The sequence below is a fragment of the Anas acuta genome, chromosome 5 (assembly GCF_963932015.1).
Source record: "Anas acuta chromosome 5, bAnaAcu1.1, whole genome shotgun sequence".
Taxonomy (NCBI): Eukaryota; Metazoa; Chordata; class Aves; order Anseriformes; family Anatidae; genus Anas; species Anas acuta.
In genome coordinates, this window is record NC_088983.1 from 49,173,184 (window position 1) to 49,191,073 (window position 17,890).

The 17,890-nt window shown below is 39.8% G+C and overlaps 1 protein-coding gene across 2 annotated transcripts in view; it reads right to left on the reverse strand.

The window, feature by feature from the left end:
* SLC1A2 (solute carrier family 1 member 2) overlaps nucleotides 1-17,890 on the reverse strand; it is a 93,068-nt gene that overhangs the window by 35,232 nt on the left and 39,946 nt on the right. For both annotated transcript variants that reach the window (XM_068684666.1, XM_068684667.1), the window contains exons 2-3: nucleotides 2,498-2,637; nucleotides 419-571 (exon numbers count right to left, since the gene is read on the reverse strand). In XM_068684666.1, coding sequence (XP_068540767.1) covers nucleotides 419-571; nucleotides 2,498-2,637 — 293 coding nt within the window. The remainder of the gene's footprint in view (nucleotides 1-418; nucleotides 572-2,497; nucleotides 2,638-17,890) is intronic.

The following is a 17,890-nucleotide window of genomic DNA, read 5'->3' on the forward strand; positions in this document are numbered from 1 at the left end:
ACTGCTTTGAAGAGAAGCATTTGAGATTTCAACTGACTGCACAGGAGACATTGAAAAATATAGAAGATATGATACCATCTTTTGCCCTTCATAGCTGCAAACTGGTCATGTTCTGGCTGACAGCACAGCTTTAAGAGTGCTAGGCATTTGACTATCCTACCATATTATTTACAAGGTCCAATCCAGGGATTAGATATTAAGAAAATTCTCATGTTCAAGAAGGGAGTATGTGTGGATGTGTTTGAAAATAAATTCACCAGAGCATCTACCTATTAAAGCCAATAAAGTTAATCAGAAATTAACTCCAAAATACATGTTGTAACTACAAAGTCCCAGGATCACACTATTACTCTTCTTACATCACAAAAAGCAAACCAGGTGATTTCTGTAGCAAGCATCTTAAAGTATTAGATCTTACCTGTGATTAAACTGGAGATAATTAAAGGGAGGATCAACATTTTTAGCATCCTCATAAGTATATCTCCTGGGAAGGCTATTAACATGATGATGTCAGGGTCAATTGGTGTTGCTAGACGAAGAAGACCCCCACATAGTGCACCCAGGATGACACCTGGAAGCAGAATTAAAGACAGCAAGTAGACAAGAAAAATATACCTGAATGTGCATTCATTACCCAGCAGAAAAGCCAAGAAGAAAAACATTTAAAGAAGGCATCTGATTTTTGGTACAGAGACAGATTTTGGAAGGCTTAGCCTTCTAATTAATACTGGCTGTAACATGCTTGCCATGTATCTCACGATTAAAGAGAAATAGTCCTGAGCTTACGCCTCCTATGTTATTTTGCTTCTGCATCATGTTTTCCCAACAACATTATTGAGGTTTACTAATTCTGAGTAGGCCTTGTAATATGCTGAGGGATAGTCAGACTTGAGACACCAAGAGGTGAAGTGAATTATACAAGGTCATTCAGGCTTGGTAGAAGAGCTAGGGTTAGAGTCCAGATTTTCTGAGTATGACATCTATCTCTCAACATCGGAATGGTACTGCTTGAAAACAAGGACAGCATAAGTAGCTATTTTACAGACTAAGAAAAACCCTACAGGAAATATAGAATAGTTTTGCATGGAAAATAGATTCAAGCTTGGCCAGTCATTTGTTAGCAACATGGTCATCTTGTTATCTGGTTTTATCACTATCAGCATACTATTAAGCAAAATAGGAAATTAAGCGAGAAAAAAAAAAAAAAAAAAAAAAAGACCTAGCAGATTCCAGCTCCCTTTTCACCCCAAGCTCTGATGGATCCTTTCAAGCAACCAGACACCACTTTTCTACTCAAACCTGAAACTCCCACAGAGCTGTTTTTCATCCTTTTAAGTGCCTGACCTGAAATATAGCGCATGAAGAAAACTTGATTGAAGAAAAACCTGATTCTTGGTACCAATTTACTGCTCCCTCTCTTTGATGGACTGCATTCTTCTGTTCTAATTGTACTAATGCTCTCAAATAGTCATTACCACAAACAATCCCTTCATCACGTGTAGAAGTATAGTGTGATAACACCTAAACCTCTCTCTCTATGGACTGAGGCTGCTAAAGCACTGTCTATATGAAAAAAGGCCACATTTACTTCCATAATACAGTCTTTGTGAATGCATATTTTATGTTTATATTCAGGATGCTTTGTCTTCTTGATCCCAAGCCCATTAAAAAGTCTCAAGTGTAATAAAACTTGACAGAAAAGCCCAAATTGTGATTTGCAGCAACTATGACTCTTTGAAGTCTCGGTTTGATACAAAGGAAAATATACATATATTTAAAACTTTTTGTGGAATTGCATCAGGAACCTTCTAGAGATGATTCAAAGCAAATACCCTGTATAAACACTTCAGCAGTACAGGTTTTGAAGGATTAAAACTATGGATGTGAAATTTGAGGCTCAGGACCAGCTGCAGTTGGGCTTTCAAACAGTAACAAAATAGAGCATGTCTACGAATTTGCTGCGTTAGGCTGTTAGGCTTTCAGTGAAAATGAGCCAGGCAAGGAGCCAGTGAACCACAATAAAATGTCAAACTGCTCCATATTTGGGAGTTGCTGAAGCCAGGGGCAATATGCAGCATGAGATCACTGAGTGCTGGCTTACAGCTACAGAGAGGGGGACAAACCTTAAAAGCAGCAGAGCAAGAATTGAGAGATAAAAAGATGAGGAGAAAGAAATTCTGAAAAGTTTTTGTCTTTTTCTTTTCAAGTGACTGAGAGGGAAAAAAAAGTGCAGTGCTATTAGTTGTACTGAATTACACTGATCTGGCTCACCTTGGGATTTAGGTTGCATTCCATTAAAAAAGGAGATGGTGTGTAGCTCAGTGGGGTGGACTTGTTCCATGCTGTGTTAATAACACTCTGCACACCTGAACTAGAGTGACAGTGCCTGAAGGCATCCTACTTCAGCTAGAACAGCTGAGGAGTGCGGAAAGGGGCTGTGGTCCTCCAGGAACAAGTACAGATACACCGAGCATCCAGAGAAGCAGCTGTAGCTTACCGAATACAGTAAGAGTCAGGAGTAGATTCCTGCGGAGCGACTGGCAAAGCTGCACACATATGTTCCTGGATCTGTGCTCCACTGGACTCAAATGACTTTCATGCATCCGCACTTCTACTTGCTTAGGCATATTGTTGGCACTAGAATAAAACATGAAAATCAAGTAAAGTTATAACACAAGATGCCAAAAGTGAGAGGAAAGTCTGGATTACTTCCATCATATATAACTGATGCATATGAATCTGATGCATATTCCATTGCTTCCCACATTTCATAAACACTTTATCTTCACTGCTCTAAGGAGAGGCCTCTGAAATGCTAATGTCTGAAATGGTCCTTCTAAAGGTTTAGCCATCAGGGTATTTTTTTTGTGGTTCTCTCTTAAACAATGGAGATATAACCAGAATGAATTCACAGGACACATCATGCCAACTGTTTCATGAAATAAAATATTTGTCTTGATCTGGACAATCTGGTTTCCCCAAAGATCATGGCTGTCTACTGAAATCAGAGAGATGTCTGAAGACCAAAGTTTCTATTAACAAGAAAATGCAGATTTCAATTCCATTCCATTCCAGGAGTTTAAAAACAATGATTTATTTACAAAATATCCCATTCCAGACTACTTTGCTTAATCTTTCCAAAATGTTTCGCTTCAACATTTAACATTTAATGTAATATAATCGGAATGTTGAGGTCAAAAGAATCTTTTTCAACCTGGTTCTAATGAGATTTGATCAACTGCCACTGAAACATCATCTGAAAACTACACATTCTCTGTGAAAAACTTTGGTTTCATTGAATTGGCAGTGTTTAGAGGAAAAGATGTTGTTGTTGTTGTTATTGTTTTTACCAATTGTTTTATATTTGAGTAAGTGATACACACATGAATGCAGGAGTTTGAAAGCCATACAACTAACTTTAACTTTTCAATGCCCAAGAAATCATTAGTAACAGACTCTCTTTTTATATACAAAATCTTTAAATATACTTGGAAAAAATACACTAAAAATACTACCATAAATAAAACAGAGTTTCTTCAAAATTTTGGTCTGTCTACTTAAATGGGAGAAATGAGTGAAGAACACTTTTAGCATTTTTATCATGAAGAAAAATAAGAAAGAAAAAAAAAAAAAAAAAAAGATTGAGATCTGGTCTTGCACCAGATTAGAACATTTCAGAAAAAGGAAACCAAATCTGTCTTTACAGTAGTAAATTGAGGTTTACAGGCCTAAAATAGGCCTGAAAAGACAGACAAAATTATGATGCTCTAGCACTTTTTAAGATGTTATTAAGATATTGTCCCACTGTGAGTCTGTCTGGAGCATACCAGTGTAACTGCCACAAAAGAAAACAAGATAAAACATCTCCAGGGAAGCAAAACATTTCTGTATTACATATAGTACCAGTTCATTTTCTTCATAAAGTTTCTCAACAGAGAGTTACAATTAGACCTGTAAGAATTCTGTGATTTTGACACAAACAGCTCCATGATGTTGCCACTCAAAGTGAAATGGCATTTTTTCCCAATACACCTGGTTGTTAAATGCAGCACCAGCAGAAAATATATTAGGTTAGGAGATACTTTTTTATTATTATTATTTAAGGTGGGGGGGGATTTCTAGGTGTTGCAATTTTGATTTTGTACCTTTTAAAATATTTTACAGTGGTAGAATGTACTTCTGACTGTGGAATAACAAACTAGAATACCAGTGCATATTCTTGCAGATTAAATGAGAAGCATGCCTACATCTCGAATAGTTATGAATGCTAATATCAGAGGTAAACAAGAATTATCCATGGGATAAATGTTCATAGCAGTTAGTTGAGGTGCTGTAAGAGAAATTAGATAGTGTCTGCAGCATTCAGACACATGGGTAACAAAGCCATGAAATCACAAGCTGAAACATGCCACAAAATCAAGGAATGTGGAATCTAAACTTTGCAACTGGGTACCACATCTAGTCTCACTTGTATGCTGAATGTAAGCGTGTCACTTGATTAGACTTATATTCACCACAGGTTGATCATACATATTCATCTGAAACTGAAATATGGGCAGTTGAAAGTAGTTCAAAATAAAATGTTAGAGACAACTAGGCGGAACTAGAATTTGTCAGTAGGCAGACACACCTGATGATGTTATATATCTCTGCAGGATTTTGCTTTGAGCTAGGTTGTCTGGTTTCCCTGAATGGATGCTGTACCTTTCCTACCCAACCCCATGCCCATAGCTTCACAGTGTCCAAAGAAAAGCCACCTCACCACCTTCTTCCTCAGCTGTGGGCTATTCTAAATGCCTTTTCCCAGACTCACAGACAGAAGCATATCATTCCCCTGCAACCATTGCTCAAATAAGTCCTTCCATGAAGAAGCAGGCCTCTGATCATGCTCTTTTATTCAAGCCTTATTTCTATTCCCACTCATGTCTAAGTGACATCTTGGTCTTTGCTGGCTAGATCCTCCTTGCACTCTGGTCAGCAACCAAAAAGCACAGGTTCATGAAGTGAAGGGGGTTGGACCTCCTCCCACAGCCACAGTGACCACTTCAGCATCATCCCCCGAAGTGGACTGAACCCAGCTCTGCTTGAGGTTCTCAGACAACACAGAGCTTTTATATAACAAAAAAACTCATATATCCAAATGCCCACTGAGAAGAGAAGGAAATGAGGACACAAAGCTCTTTAAGGACATTTCTAAATTTCCAGGAACTTAATACCACATTGTGTTTCTCTCTAAAGTGTGAAAAATGTGTTTTGCACTCACCAGCTCTTCAAGATTGTAAGCAAACCTCCAGCATGGACTGAAATTGTGACTGGTATGTTGTTTTTGTATTTTTGTTTTGTTTTTAAAGAAAAAGATCTAATACTAAAATGTGTCAACTGTATGGATCTGTTACAAAAAGTGTTGACAGATGAACATAATCACGTACAAAACGGGACCACAAAGGATAATTATCTAAGCATCTGCACTGTTAGCACTGCTCTTAGCAACAAGATTTTTATCACTAGACCAGAGACAAGGTATCTTCCAGACTTTTGAGGATGTTGCAGAGTACAGAGCGCCTCTGTTTGCACCTTGCAAATGCTATTTACCTCCAAAAGGATGCAGAACTTTTAGCATCTAAAGTCAGCTATCACGTAATGACATAACTGCGAGACGTTCCTAGAGAAGTCAATGAAAGATGTGCAGATCTAAGTTAGGGCAGAATCTGGGCCTTCATGGGCCCCATCTGCCAGCCTGAGGTTGGTTTCAGTGGGTTACTTAAACAGAAAGATACAGTTCCCTCCAAGCAAGAGCAGCCAAATACCCTCCACTGCCTATCAGAAGGCAATGTTAGCTACAGAAAGCACTGAGTGGTTGTTTTGTTTTCCCCACCCTGAGGAGAGGAGTGGAAGACTGTGAATGGCCTGAACTACTGTGGTCTGATCTCACGATGCTCCAGCATCAGAGCAGCTGCACCCCAGAACACAGAAGCAGCATCGCCCTCTCCTTCCTAACACCTCTCTGTCGCTGGGACTCCTGCCCCGTTCAGCCCTGCTCTCAGTGCCCAGGGCAGGCCCAGTGGCACAGAAAGTCCCACCAGCAGAGGAACTCCCATTTTCCCGAAGGCACACTGACATTGCTGCGAATGGTCTCAGCCATGCAGCAGTTCTGCCTGCAAGTGCCCTACGCACCCTACACAGATCTGTCTGTTTCTCTCACGTTACTTTTGGACACTACTTTCCTCCTTCACACCACACAGTCGCCTTCTCGCATGTCCAGGCAGAAACTCTTATTCCCTGACCTCTGAGGTGGCAGCAGCATCAAACTGAAGTTTTCTCACCAACACGTGCTTGGTGAGGAGCACGTCCTTTACACAACAAACAAACAAGAGAAAACTTGTGCTGCAGATTACTGTAAATTCAGCGAATATGTTACTCCAGCAACCCCCCTGGATCTGGTCTAATCCTCTGCTATCTTTCCAATACATCAGTGCATGCTCACATGCTCCGCTTTCTCCATACCATGCAGGCCACAGTGCTGTGCAAAAGCATGCAGGGCAGGGGCTTAAACATGTATTAAGCATCCTCGTGCTTCAGATTTTCCTGCCCAAGGAACAAATCAATGCATGCCAGAGCAGAGCTTCAAGGCACCCCAGCTCGTGGGCATTCCTGGGGCCCCAGCACAAAGCCAGGAAGGTACCAACAATGTCAGCCCCTTCTGTGTCACTGGACTCTGCTAATATAATCTTTATGTCAATGGTACCTCTGTAGGTAGGTGTCATAAAACAGCACTGGATGCATTTCAGCAGCTGTGATATCTCAAACATGCAAATGATTACCTTGGTTAAATAAATTGTTGTTCCACTGCGCTGAGCTTCCATGGTTATTCAAACCAGCAGAGCATTCTGAAAGCTCGTCTGAAACCCATCAGACCAAAACCTCTTTCAGCCTAATTTCACTGAAGCCAGAACACTATAATATAAATTAACTCTGCTCATTATTTTCATGTGTCATAGTGACAAGCAGCCAAACAGCTAAGCTCTGGAATAGGCCCACAGAGAACTGTAAGGACTGAGACCTCCGAATAAAAGAGAATGCTTTCTGCTGACTCCTGGCACTTGAAAACATTGACAAGACTTGCAAAAAAAAATAAACTGGATACTGGAAAATGCGTAGCCACGTGAAACAGTACATACCAAGAGCTAGATGCATATAGTGGCTTTTGAATGACAAATATGATCAAATGCCTAGCCTAGTCCACAAACTCTTCTCCCTTTTGAGGCAGTGCTTACCCTGTACATAAGCATCTCCAAAGTGAATACAATCTGTTTTTTCATCTACTCCAAATACCCTCTACCCTGCCAAGGCAGTATATGTGTGCATTAATAGAAACAAGTAACAAAATTCAATTTTCCTGCCTTTTAAGCAAGGAATCCACCTCTAGCCCAAATAACCAGGAGATTAGCCACTTACTCATTCCAGTATCCCGCATCCCCACAGTATGCCCAAGGTACAAGAAGAAAATCTGTCCAAAAGTGTTTGATTTTAGATTACCTAAATGTTTAGAGTTACTTTTGCCTGTTAGATATACAGGGCTGTATAAATTATCTGTAGTTTTTAAACTGTAGTTTGTTTCTCTTTCTGGTTATTATACATAATGGTGTAAAAATGTAGGAAAACTATTTATTAAAACACAAGGGCCCCTGGGGTTTTCAGTCCTGTTTCCTCCAAACATTTTTCTTAGGTTTTATTTTCCCTCCCTCTGGGAAAGTCTGCTGTTATATTTCATTTCCACTCCTTTTTCTTTCTCATATTCCCATTGAATACTCTAGACATAAGGGAGTGGAAAAATTTGTTTGCTTTTTTCCTTGGTTACAAAATATAACTCATTTTCTCACAAAAGTTAAGGGTTAACAATTCACATAGCACTTGAGTGACAATATCCTTTTATTTCCAGTCAGTCATGGGGAAAGAGCTCCCTATCACAGAACACTTAGCTTGGCATCAACCTAGAGCAGACACTGGAGGGAAAGAATAATCCGTGATCTCAATGAAAAATGTAGGCAAAGATCATAATGAGGCTAGTGAGAACAGATGCTGAGGACAGGGTAAATTACCAGTGACCGTGTTTAATCTGTATAAGGTATTTTAGCTGTGTCAATGAACCAAGCTGGATTACTCAGTATAAAATACTGCTTTGGCTAATTTGGTTATTTGGCTTTTGGTTAGGATTGGATGGTGAGCTCTTGAGAGAAGAGGCTCTCGTTAGCATAACAAATATCTCTTTTAGAGCAGGACAACAGAATGAGGGCATTCATATATTTAGGACCTAGCCGAATAGCTCTTGGAGGTATATTAAGGGTTATTTACTAGAGTCACTTGGGGTTTCTGTAAAATCTTCAATAAGCATTTAGGGGAAATAGCACTCTCTTCCTGGAATGCCATGAATAAAACACTAGTTTATCTTTTGTAGTAATTACTTCAATCTGGGCAGCTGGAGCTATTCTTCAAAAAAAAACTTATTTTGGACAGAATGGCTAAGTTTCAGCTCAGGTTCTGAAAACAGCTCTTGAGCTAGATGTTTGCTGTCAAACCAAGCACAGCTCTATTCTGGAGCGATGAGTAAGCAACAGGTATAAATGTCAGCACTTGTTCCCGGTAGGACTGGCCTTTTTAAGATGGGGAAAAAAATGTTTTCTTGACCTCAAAATACCAAGTACTACTATCTAATACGGTCACTGAAAACCCATGGCAAAAATGATATCACGAAGTTTGGTATATAGTAATATTGGTGAGTCCTCACTCGCTGAGCTTATTCTGGCAGTCAGTGGAATTGCATGGGAGTAAATGAGAGTTTAATCTGCCCTGAAGGACGTTTGTTAGCAGCAATGCTTGGATCAGGGTTGTATCTCCCCCTGACCATGGAGCATGGGAGAGATGGTGCCATTCAAGTGACTCAGGGCCACATGCTGTGTCTGTAACAGCATCGATCCACTCCGCCTCACCCAGGCAGCTGACTGTAGGAAAGGGTCTACTGTGGTTGCTAGATGAAAGATGAGTGACTAGGGAAACTGATGGATAACATCACCAAGGCAAGAGCAATTTCATTACCTGAATGTCAGGAGTCTGGATCATCTGCCACAACTCTTGTGAAACGAGGCTCAAGCACCAGCTTACCAAGAAACTCCCAGTGTGAGTTGAAGTAGAGTTATCTGCTGCTTAAATTTCTTGTATCAAGACAAGAACTGTTGCATTTCTTTTGGGAGTGAGTCTGGGAGTATTTCTTGTTCCACTGCTGCAGTGTGAGGTTTTATATTTTTAGATTAGATACATTTTTCAAACCACACTGGAGCTGGAAAAGCTTACCATGTAGAGCCACAATATGAGGCTGCACAGGTCATGCAGGTGAAAGACCTACAATATTTTTATCGTGCAAAGTATACATTAGCTTTGGCATCATTCCTGCTGTGTGACAGCCAGTTGCTAAATGGAATTTTTAACATCAATACAATACTCTGGTCAGCTCTCAGCCTCTTCACAAATGCAAAAGAAATGCAAAAACAAACACACAACTGCTACAAACAGAAGCAACATAAGCTTTAGTCCGCATTAATGAAGGGCTTATTTTAAGCCTCTTGCTGTCACTAAGCCCCTATATTCAATTTTAACTGCATTATGTAGGTTTTTCGTTGTTATTTGTAGGACAGTAATGAATTCTAAGTGAAGATCTAGTCATTGACCATGGATCCTGACTTGGCCTACAGAATGGTGTTACGAGCAACACCCTGCAACATGACTTGCTTTTCACAGTGGGAGAACTTTTCTCCCTGGATCATTTTACAACCATGTTGTTTTCTCCAGGTTAGCATTTCATATACATTCTGCAAGTTTAACACAATCATATTTAAATATCTGACCAGCAGCATCCTCACTGAACCTGCAGGGAAAAGTGGCCTGAGCAAACCCACTCCTCTCCAAATTCGTTAGCAGTTACATGCATCACTTTCTTCTGACTTTTTAAAAATATTGTTCTTTTAGGACATTTAGGAAAACAACTCTTCACAATCTACCTGAGTTTCCAAACTTCAAACTTTGGCTCAATTTGTTTGCATTTTTAAAACTCTAATAGAGCTGGCATGAGGTTTCTGATGACTAAATTTTGCCTTTAACATTTTCTCCAGCTTTTGTACGCTGAGGAGCTGAGATTGTTTTCCTTTTTTTTTTTTTTTAAATGCCTGATTGACAAATATATATTAACTTACGTATTAATTGGGTTGCAGCAACACCTTTGAATAACAAGAAGTAAAGGTCCTGGCTCTGCCAGGTGGGCAGGAATTGATTTCTACTCACAAACACAGTCTCATGCTCTGTGCACGCCTGCTTGCATGACTCTGAATAACCACTTTAGACAGACTGCAGTGCATGGATGAAGCCTCCTCCTGTGCAATATTTTTACCATTAACTCACAACTTAGATTTTATATAGTGCTTTATGGCATGTTATACAGAATACAAAATTAGTCCCTGTGGAGAAGTTGTGACCTAAAGTTCACTTCTGTTGGAACCCTGTACCATAAACCATGAGACCAAGAGATCACATTGAATCATGCTGGTTTTTCTTAGAAAGGTAATTGTGTTTCACACCAGTGGTTATGTAACTGCAGACCTAGAAATGCAAAGGCAAGCGAAAGCCTGACTTTTGCGTTACCTTTGGTAGTGTCACGTAGCTCGGGAGGAAAGGAACCAGGATAACACCTTGGTGTTTTACAAGAAGAGAGACAGAAGTTTCTGCTGGCGATTGCAGGAAGGAGAGGGATGTGCAGCACTGAGCCCTGTGCCTGGTGGCTGCCACAATGGGAAGCCACAGGATGCTTGGCAGGTGGGACTGCAGGCAGCTGTGCCTTCTTCAGGCACCTCATACCCCGTGACATGAGGAACTGACTTTAACACCTCACAGAGAGTGTCTGTGTGCATGCACAACAGAAAGTTAACTAATTTTTTAATAGAGCGGCATGACAGAGCCTGACAGAAGGAGATTAATTTCTGGTTCCCAAGAGCTAGGGAAGGCAGCTATCCAGACCTCACAGAGAAAGCCATCCCGACAGCTTCTATGACCTGGGGCAAGGAAGATCCCCAGCACTTGAACAGGGCAAAACTTTACTGCTGGGAGATGCCCTCATTGCAGAACTACCTGAAAGGCCCAAACGGGTTTATTGTGTCTGTACACATTGACCAGTCTACGGACAGGAGTGAGTGAGCAAAGACTTCTCCTTGCAAGACTAGCAGTTGGTTTTAGGAAGAGAGAATTTGCAATATAATTCATATTTTAGCAGACAAAAAAAAAAAAAGCCTCCATAATTCTTCCTATTTGCCAGGTCTTCTGATCACATCCACTGAAAATCTGGCTACAAACTCTTTTTTTTAACAAGTCTTTAAATTTGGCGCTGACATATTTATTTTAGTGAAACTTCAACTCTATCCACTTACTCTCTCTGCTCTCCTAGTTCTGAATCGCAGGCCTAACCAACCTAAAAAAGCAAATCCTACTATGACACAGTAAAGATTCAAATGTACTTTAAGTTTCTGTGATAGAACCTTAAAAGGAATATCAATTCTTTCTGGAAGAGTGGCTGCTGGTTTGTTTCATGTATGAAACAAAAGAGGTGCACTTCCATCTACAGCAATCATAGTCTATCCATCATCCAGAATATAAAACAAAAAGTGTATTTTAAAACACACAGTATAATAACTGCTATAAATATGATCATTTATTTATGTAATGATGCACATGTGGAATATCTTTTCAACTGCCAATTTCTGATAGGGCTTTACAGTGGTGTAACAACCTGGGAACACTGCCTTGTATGCTTCATTACCCCAGAATTATGTACTGAGGCTGAGACAGAGAGTAATAGAATTAAAGATGAATCATATTATTACTATGGCAAAGGATATAATAATGATGTGCTTTGTGCAAAAATTATCTACTTACATGCTCAGAAACTCGGAGACAAGTAAAATCATGATCTTCCATTTGCTTCTACCTGGGGTGTGCCAGGTAGCACAAAGAAAAAGGCTATGAAATGACTGGGGATTAACAAAGCTCTCAAGGGCACTGAGCAAAGATTATCAAACCAGTTAGATTAGGCAAAGATCCGAAATGTGCTACTAGCACACTGGCTAGGGTCAAAAATGAGTAAAAGTGGGTTTTTTATATATATATATATTATATAATTCAGAGTAGTTCACCGAAAAGCAGACTGAACTCCGAAATAGTAATAATTATTTTTGTCATGACAAGAGGAAACAAATGCAAGCTCTAAGTTCTCCTAAGAATTTATTTCTCAAGTGATGGCTCTTGAAAGACTTTCTCCTGTGGTAAGGTCTCAGAGGTTTGTCAGTAAAAGCAACTGCGCCAGTGATTTTGAACCACATCACTGGCACAGAACAAGTTTCTAGTGGGCATGTAAACCCCGATGGCTGAATTGGAGCATCAAAGCTCTACCGTTAAATTTTGACTAAATCTGAAATCAATTATTTAGTATTCATTTAGACACTGCTAGGGATATACATATCTAATCTTTTTTTTTTTTTTTTTTTTTTGCTTATTTCTTTCCTCATCAAATCTCTATCTTACCCATTTAGTAACAAAAGTGTGATATGTGTCAATGAGCAGAAAAAGTACAAAAAATAAGGAAAACTCTCCACACCCCTCCAGGAATGACTATTGCTCTTGGTATCTACTTTCAAAACTCCCTATAGCTTTGACAGCATCAAGCAAGTACTGATCATATACATTAGAAGTCTTATTATTGCTCTGTTGCTTTAACTTTCAAACAGAAATTCCCCCTCATCCTAAAGCTTCATCTTTCTCTTCCATATACTGTAGGAGGCACACAACCAACCAACCACTTGCTTCTCAATATCAAAACAAACAAACAAACAAAAACCCTTTTGTTTTGTAAAAGAAATTATAAGAAGTTAAAAGTGCTAGGTTCACTACACACATTTAAGTAGAAAAATGAAGTTGCGAAACTAAATAAATAAATAAAAGCTCCTTTCTGACTTCCAGTGGCTAAAGTCTGAGATAGCTGACCTTTCACATTTTCAGCATTTTCCTCTAAACCCTGCAAAGGACACAAATAGGTTCAAGTTTGACTAGACTTCAGATAAACTTAATAAAAAGAAGCCAATTCACTAAAAAACGCATTCTCTTCCATGGGATTTTTGTCAATGAGCCAGCACATAACATCGAGTCCAGCACTAATTCTGTTCTAAAACATTTCTCAGTGCTTCCTGTGTGGGAAATCTCTCTTCCAGAAAGCATTGTGGAGAGAGTCAGAAACTGTTTGCACAAAGAACAACTACTAAGAAGACTACACGAAAACAGTCGAATGTCTATGCAGAAAATGTCAGAGCTTGGATTAGTGTACGGAAATTCAGAGTCCCCGTTTGCTCCTACGTACCCTAACAGATGTTAATGCTGCTTTGACTGTAAATAATGGTGGTTCTCTGCTCTTTCCAAAATCTCTCTTAAAGGATATTTTAAACAACTATAAACTAATTTGCTACTGCAATCTCTGAGTTCCAGAAACCTCTATTCAAGTATGGAGTTCTGTTAGAATAGGATTATATTTGTTCACCAGTACAACGTATTTGTTTATTTCACGAGCAGAAAAAAAAAAAAAAAAAAAAAAAAAAAAAAAAAAAAAAAAAAAAAAAAAAAAAAAAAAGACTCTTTAAGCTTTTTCCCTCTCCATATGGCATATTCTAGCTTAAAACGCATCCTGCTCAAGAAACTTCTCATCATTCTTTTCTGTTACTCATTTTGTAATTATTTTTCCAGAGTCCCTGCTTTTCTTTAATGCCAATACATTTTTATTATAGCCAGATATTCAGATTGCTTTAATCATAGCTATTGCTCTGGCAAAATTACTTTGGCCAAAATCTGCTCATGTTCTTTACTGAGAACGATCTGAACAAAAATTAGTTGGGCTGAGCCCCGAAAAAGTAAAGAAACTTCATTTTGAAGACACAGTAACTTCCTGCAGTATGTTAAAGAGATTATAGAAATAAAGTGTAGCATAATAGAATCTCTCGTGACAAATTATTTTAGCTCCTGAAGCTCAGCGTGAGCTGTTTTATCCTTTTTGACAGCTGTTGCTTGGAGCAGTATTTATGATCACACACAGCAAGCTTTGATGAGTGCATGCCATCTGCTGGAACCAAGAAGGCTTTCTACTGAATAAATCCTGAAATGCAGCAAATTTCACCCAGTGTAAAGCATCTTATTTGTTGTCTCATGTGCCTTCATAATTAAATTAGGCTTTGGAGCCTTCTTCTCATCCTATACCTGTGAAACTAATGAAAACAGCAGCAAACACACTGCAAGTACAGGTTGGGGAAAGGCGATGAATGTTTCCTATTCACATTGAAGAAGCTGCATGAAATGGAATGGACAGCTGAACTGGTTGTTCAGGTGATCTGATTATATTGTTCCCTCCTCATCAGCACGTCTGCCAGGAAACTGCAGGTTGCACCCAGAAAAACAACTGTATTTAAGATGGGAGCTCATGAATACAAAATAGCTTTCACAAAGAAGTGTGTATTTAGGATTATGGACCTGAACATGGATCACTGGGCTGTGTTCTCTTATATATTATACATGTGACGCCCTCAAGGCATGTGGCTCTCTGCCAAAGGATCCAGTTCAGGGGCCATATGCAAGATTGGACTGCCTCCGTCTCCCCGGGGTCTGAGTACACTCATTTTACAGATGCAAAAGAGTTGACAGAATTTCAGGGCTGGCAAGAATAGGATTATTCTTGGCATTCCCTAAGTCTCTACCCTAACAAGACATTTTCTGGAGCATTTTATTTTTGCTGTTTATTTGCTATTGTCTGCTGGACTGTGGTATAGCACTGTGGGTAGCCTCGGCTGAACTTCAGCTGAGCCTGGCAGCGCCTTCCTAGGGAGATGCCCCTCTTTGGGACGGAGCAGCACAGCCACTTACAGGTATGCTGAGGGCAAATCTTCGTGTATAAAAGTTCTGAGGCTCAACCCCTCAGTACATTACTCTGAGCTGCAGCAGGCGGCTTTCTGCAGGATGCAGCTGCTGTCACTGCATGGGGACAGAATAGCCTCTGTGAAAACTAGGATGGATTTCCTGACCTTGGCTGGCTTACATGACCAAAACTTGAATTTTTTTCAAAGTTCTTAGGAGAGATCTAGAAGGGTTAAATTACCAATTATTCTGTAGTCCTCACCATAGTGGCTTCTAATACGAAGGCTGAAGCAGGTCAAATTAGAGGGCCTAGAGTTTCAGATCCCTGACAGTGATGAGCTCTGTGTACCCAGGATGTGAAAGCAAGACGAGTGCAGCATAGCATTTCCAAAGTATTGTTCTGGTATTCATCAGTGTGTGGATGTGGATTTCTAGTGTTGTCTCCACGTAAGCTTTAAGACTCCTTCAGTCCAAAGTTAGAAAAGGAAAGTCCAAGCACACACCATGAGCATTTTTCCCCTTTCTTGTGAGACTTGTAAACCAGATTGCTTAAGAGACCAAGCCTGAGATGGGATTGGGAACCTCTGCAGAACATGCTATACACGTGGAAAGCTTGAACAGAGTTTTAGCTTGAATTATGCTCAGCTACGCCTCAAATCATAAATTACAGAATGATCTTAACCCCCACCACATTTACTACGGCTATATGTTTTCCATAGCAAATTCCAACGCATATTATGTAAACATCATCTCCAATGAAATGGTGACGTATTGCAGAGTGCTGCAGTCCAAGGAATAAAAAGCCAAAGCTAAAGCCTAAACCTTTTATCCAGTTTTACTGAGGTTTCTACTAAAGCCACTTAAACATTTACCTAAAGTTGGAGCTGTGGAAAATCATTCACTTTTAGAGGAAATTATTGCCAAGAAATAAAAACTGCCCACACCGCTAACCATCAAAACAATGGATGTCCTTAAGCGGGTTTGAAAAGGGCTAGTAAAACCATGTGAAGCATTAAATCCCTCGGTGTAATGATGGGCCTGTTCCTGGGCCAATGTCAGAGGAATTGCATAGCACTGGAGGCTCACTCACAGCACATGCCACAGCCAACCACAATTTTCTGGACTTTTGCTGTAACGAATAGTGATCTCCTGGGACACAACTATGTGTTAACTCAGCAGCTCTTACACAAGTTCTCAAAGTGAAGTATATGTTTATCTGGGAGACTGAACTGGGCCCTAACCAGTGAACCACAGGAAAATATAACCCTAGAATTTACTAGGCTATTTTTTCTGACAAAAGGTTTACAACAGAATTGCAAACTGAAAGTAACTACTGTCTAATTTATGATTGTGGGAAACAAGGGTTTTTTACTGTACTCATGCTATCTTTTTTTCTTTTTTTTTTCTTTTTTTTTTTTTTTAATGACTAAATATTAGGCTTCTAGATACTTAGGGACTTTGAATTCAATAGTACTTTAAAAGACCCTAATGATTTTTTCCATTATATGCAGACCACCTAGATAGTTCTGACTTTTACGACTACATAGGCTTTATCTTACATTGCTTTTATTTATTGCATTTTCATTTTATTTCTTGAACATTTCCACAGCACTTCAGCCAATAATTCATTGCTACAGCAGTGCCGTTTGTGGAGCCCCAGCTTGGCACACAGCTTCTGAGCCTGGGCACTCTGACCCGAGCTCAGGCTGCCAGGACAGCACAGCACAGGTGTCCTCAGTGGCAGCCAGCAGACACTTACATCATTTACATTTACAGCTTATTCCCCATCAGCAAAGATTATTCAGTCAAAAGCTACGAAGTAGGGAAATAGCCATGGTGGACACATAGAAAATACAATGGACTAGGTAATTCTGTGGTTGTGCCCAATTCTAGAGCAAGATAATGCTCAGGGTAGGCTGAGTTTGTAAATAGCTTCAGATCAATGACTTCATACATTGCAGTTATCATGCTGAGTTTTATAGCACCCCACAGCACTTCAAAGAAATCAAAGAAATGAAGAAATCTGTATTAAAAATCCATATAGCACATAACTTAGCTCAGTGTCACCATAAACAGCACAGCATGTGCTAGTTTAATTGCTTATCATCAGCTAAGCATTTAGTGTACAGACTGAAGTGGGGAATATGACGCTTAACAAAACTAACTGAGGAATCATTCTCGTCAAATGCTCCTTAAACCTCTCCTGCCCTTCCCATGTATCCTGCAGTGCCAATGAGTCAGTTTAATCTCTGGTACTTTTCCGTCTGATTAATTAATAGGTGACACCAATCAAAGAGCAAATGTCTGTACCAGTGAAATTCTTTAAAAGCAATAGGAATGAAAAAAATGTGCTTATGCATTTGTGCGTCTTTCCTCAGGCATCACGAAGTCCCTGACCTGAACTTACCATGTATTTTGCTCACTGCTTCCCACTCTTCCTGCCTAGCTCATTTCACACGCTAACCCTGCTGCTTTCTGATTAAATTATAGCTTTTCATTGCAGTATTTATCATAACACAGTCCAACGAGTCAATCTTTTCTGGTGCTGTCATTCTTAAAATACTGAACTCGGGTCCTTCTGCGCTTAATGCTCCCTTATGCTGTCAGCACACTCTAAATGTAACCGCATCTCCCTGCCAGAGGACAGAAGGTCATTACCCAAGCAATTGTCTCCTGCGGTCACATGCCTTTCAGTCATTGTACTGTGCATATGACACCGGTCACGGTGTGTTTCAAAATACACGAGTGTCCCTGAGGACATTTACAAGAGCTCTCTGGCCAACACCAAGCATGATGAGCAAGCTCCTTCAGCTGGCGGAAAGCAGCAGCTTCGTCAAAATCACAGTTTGCCTCAGAAGAATTACCAAAAACACCCTCAGCATGCATTTCCTCTGACCAATTTCTC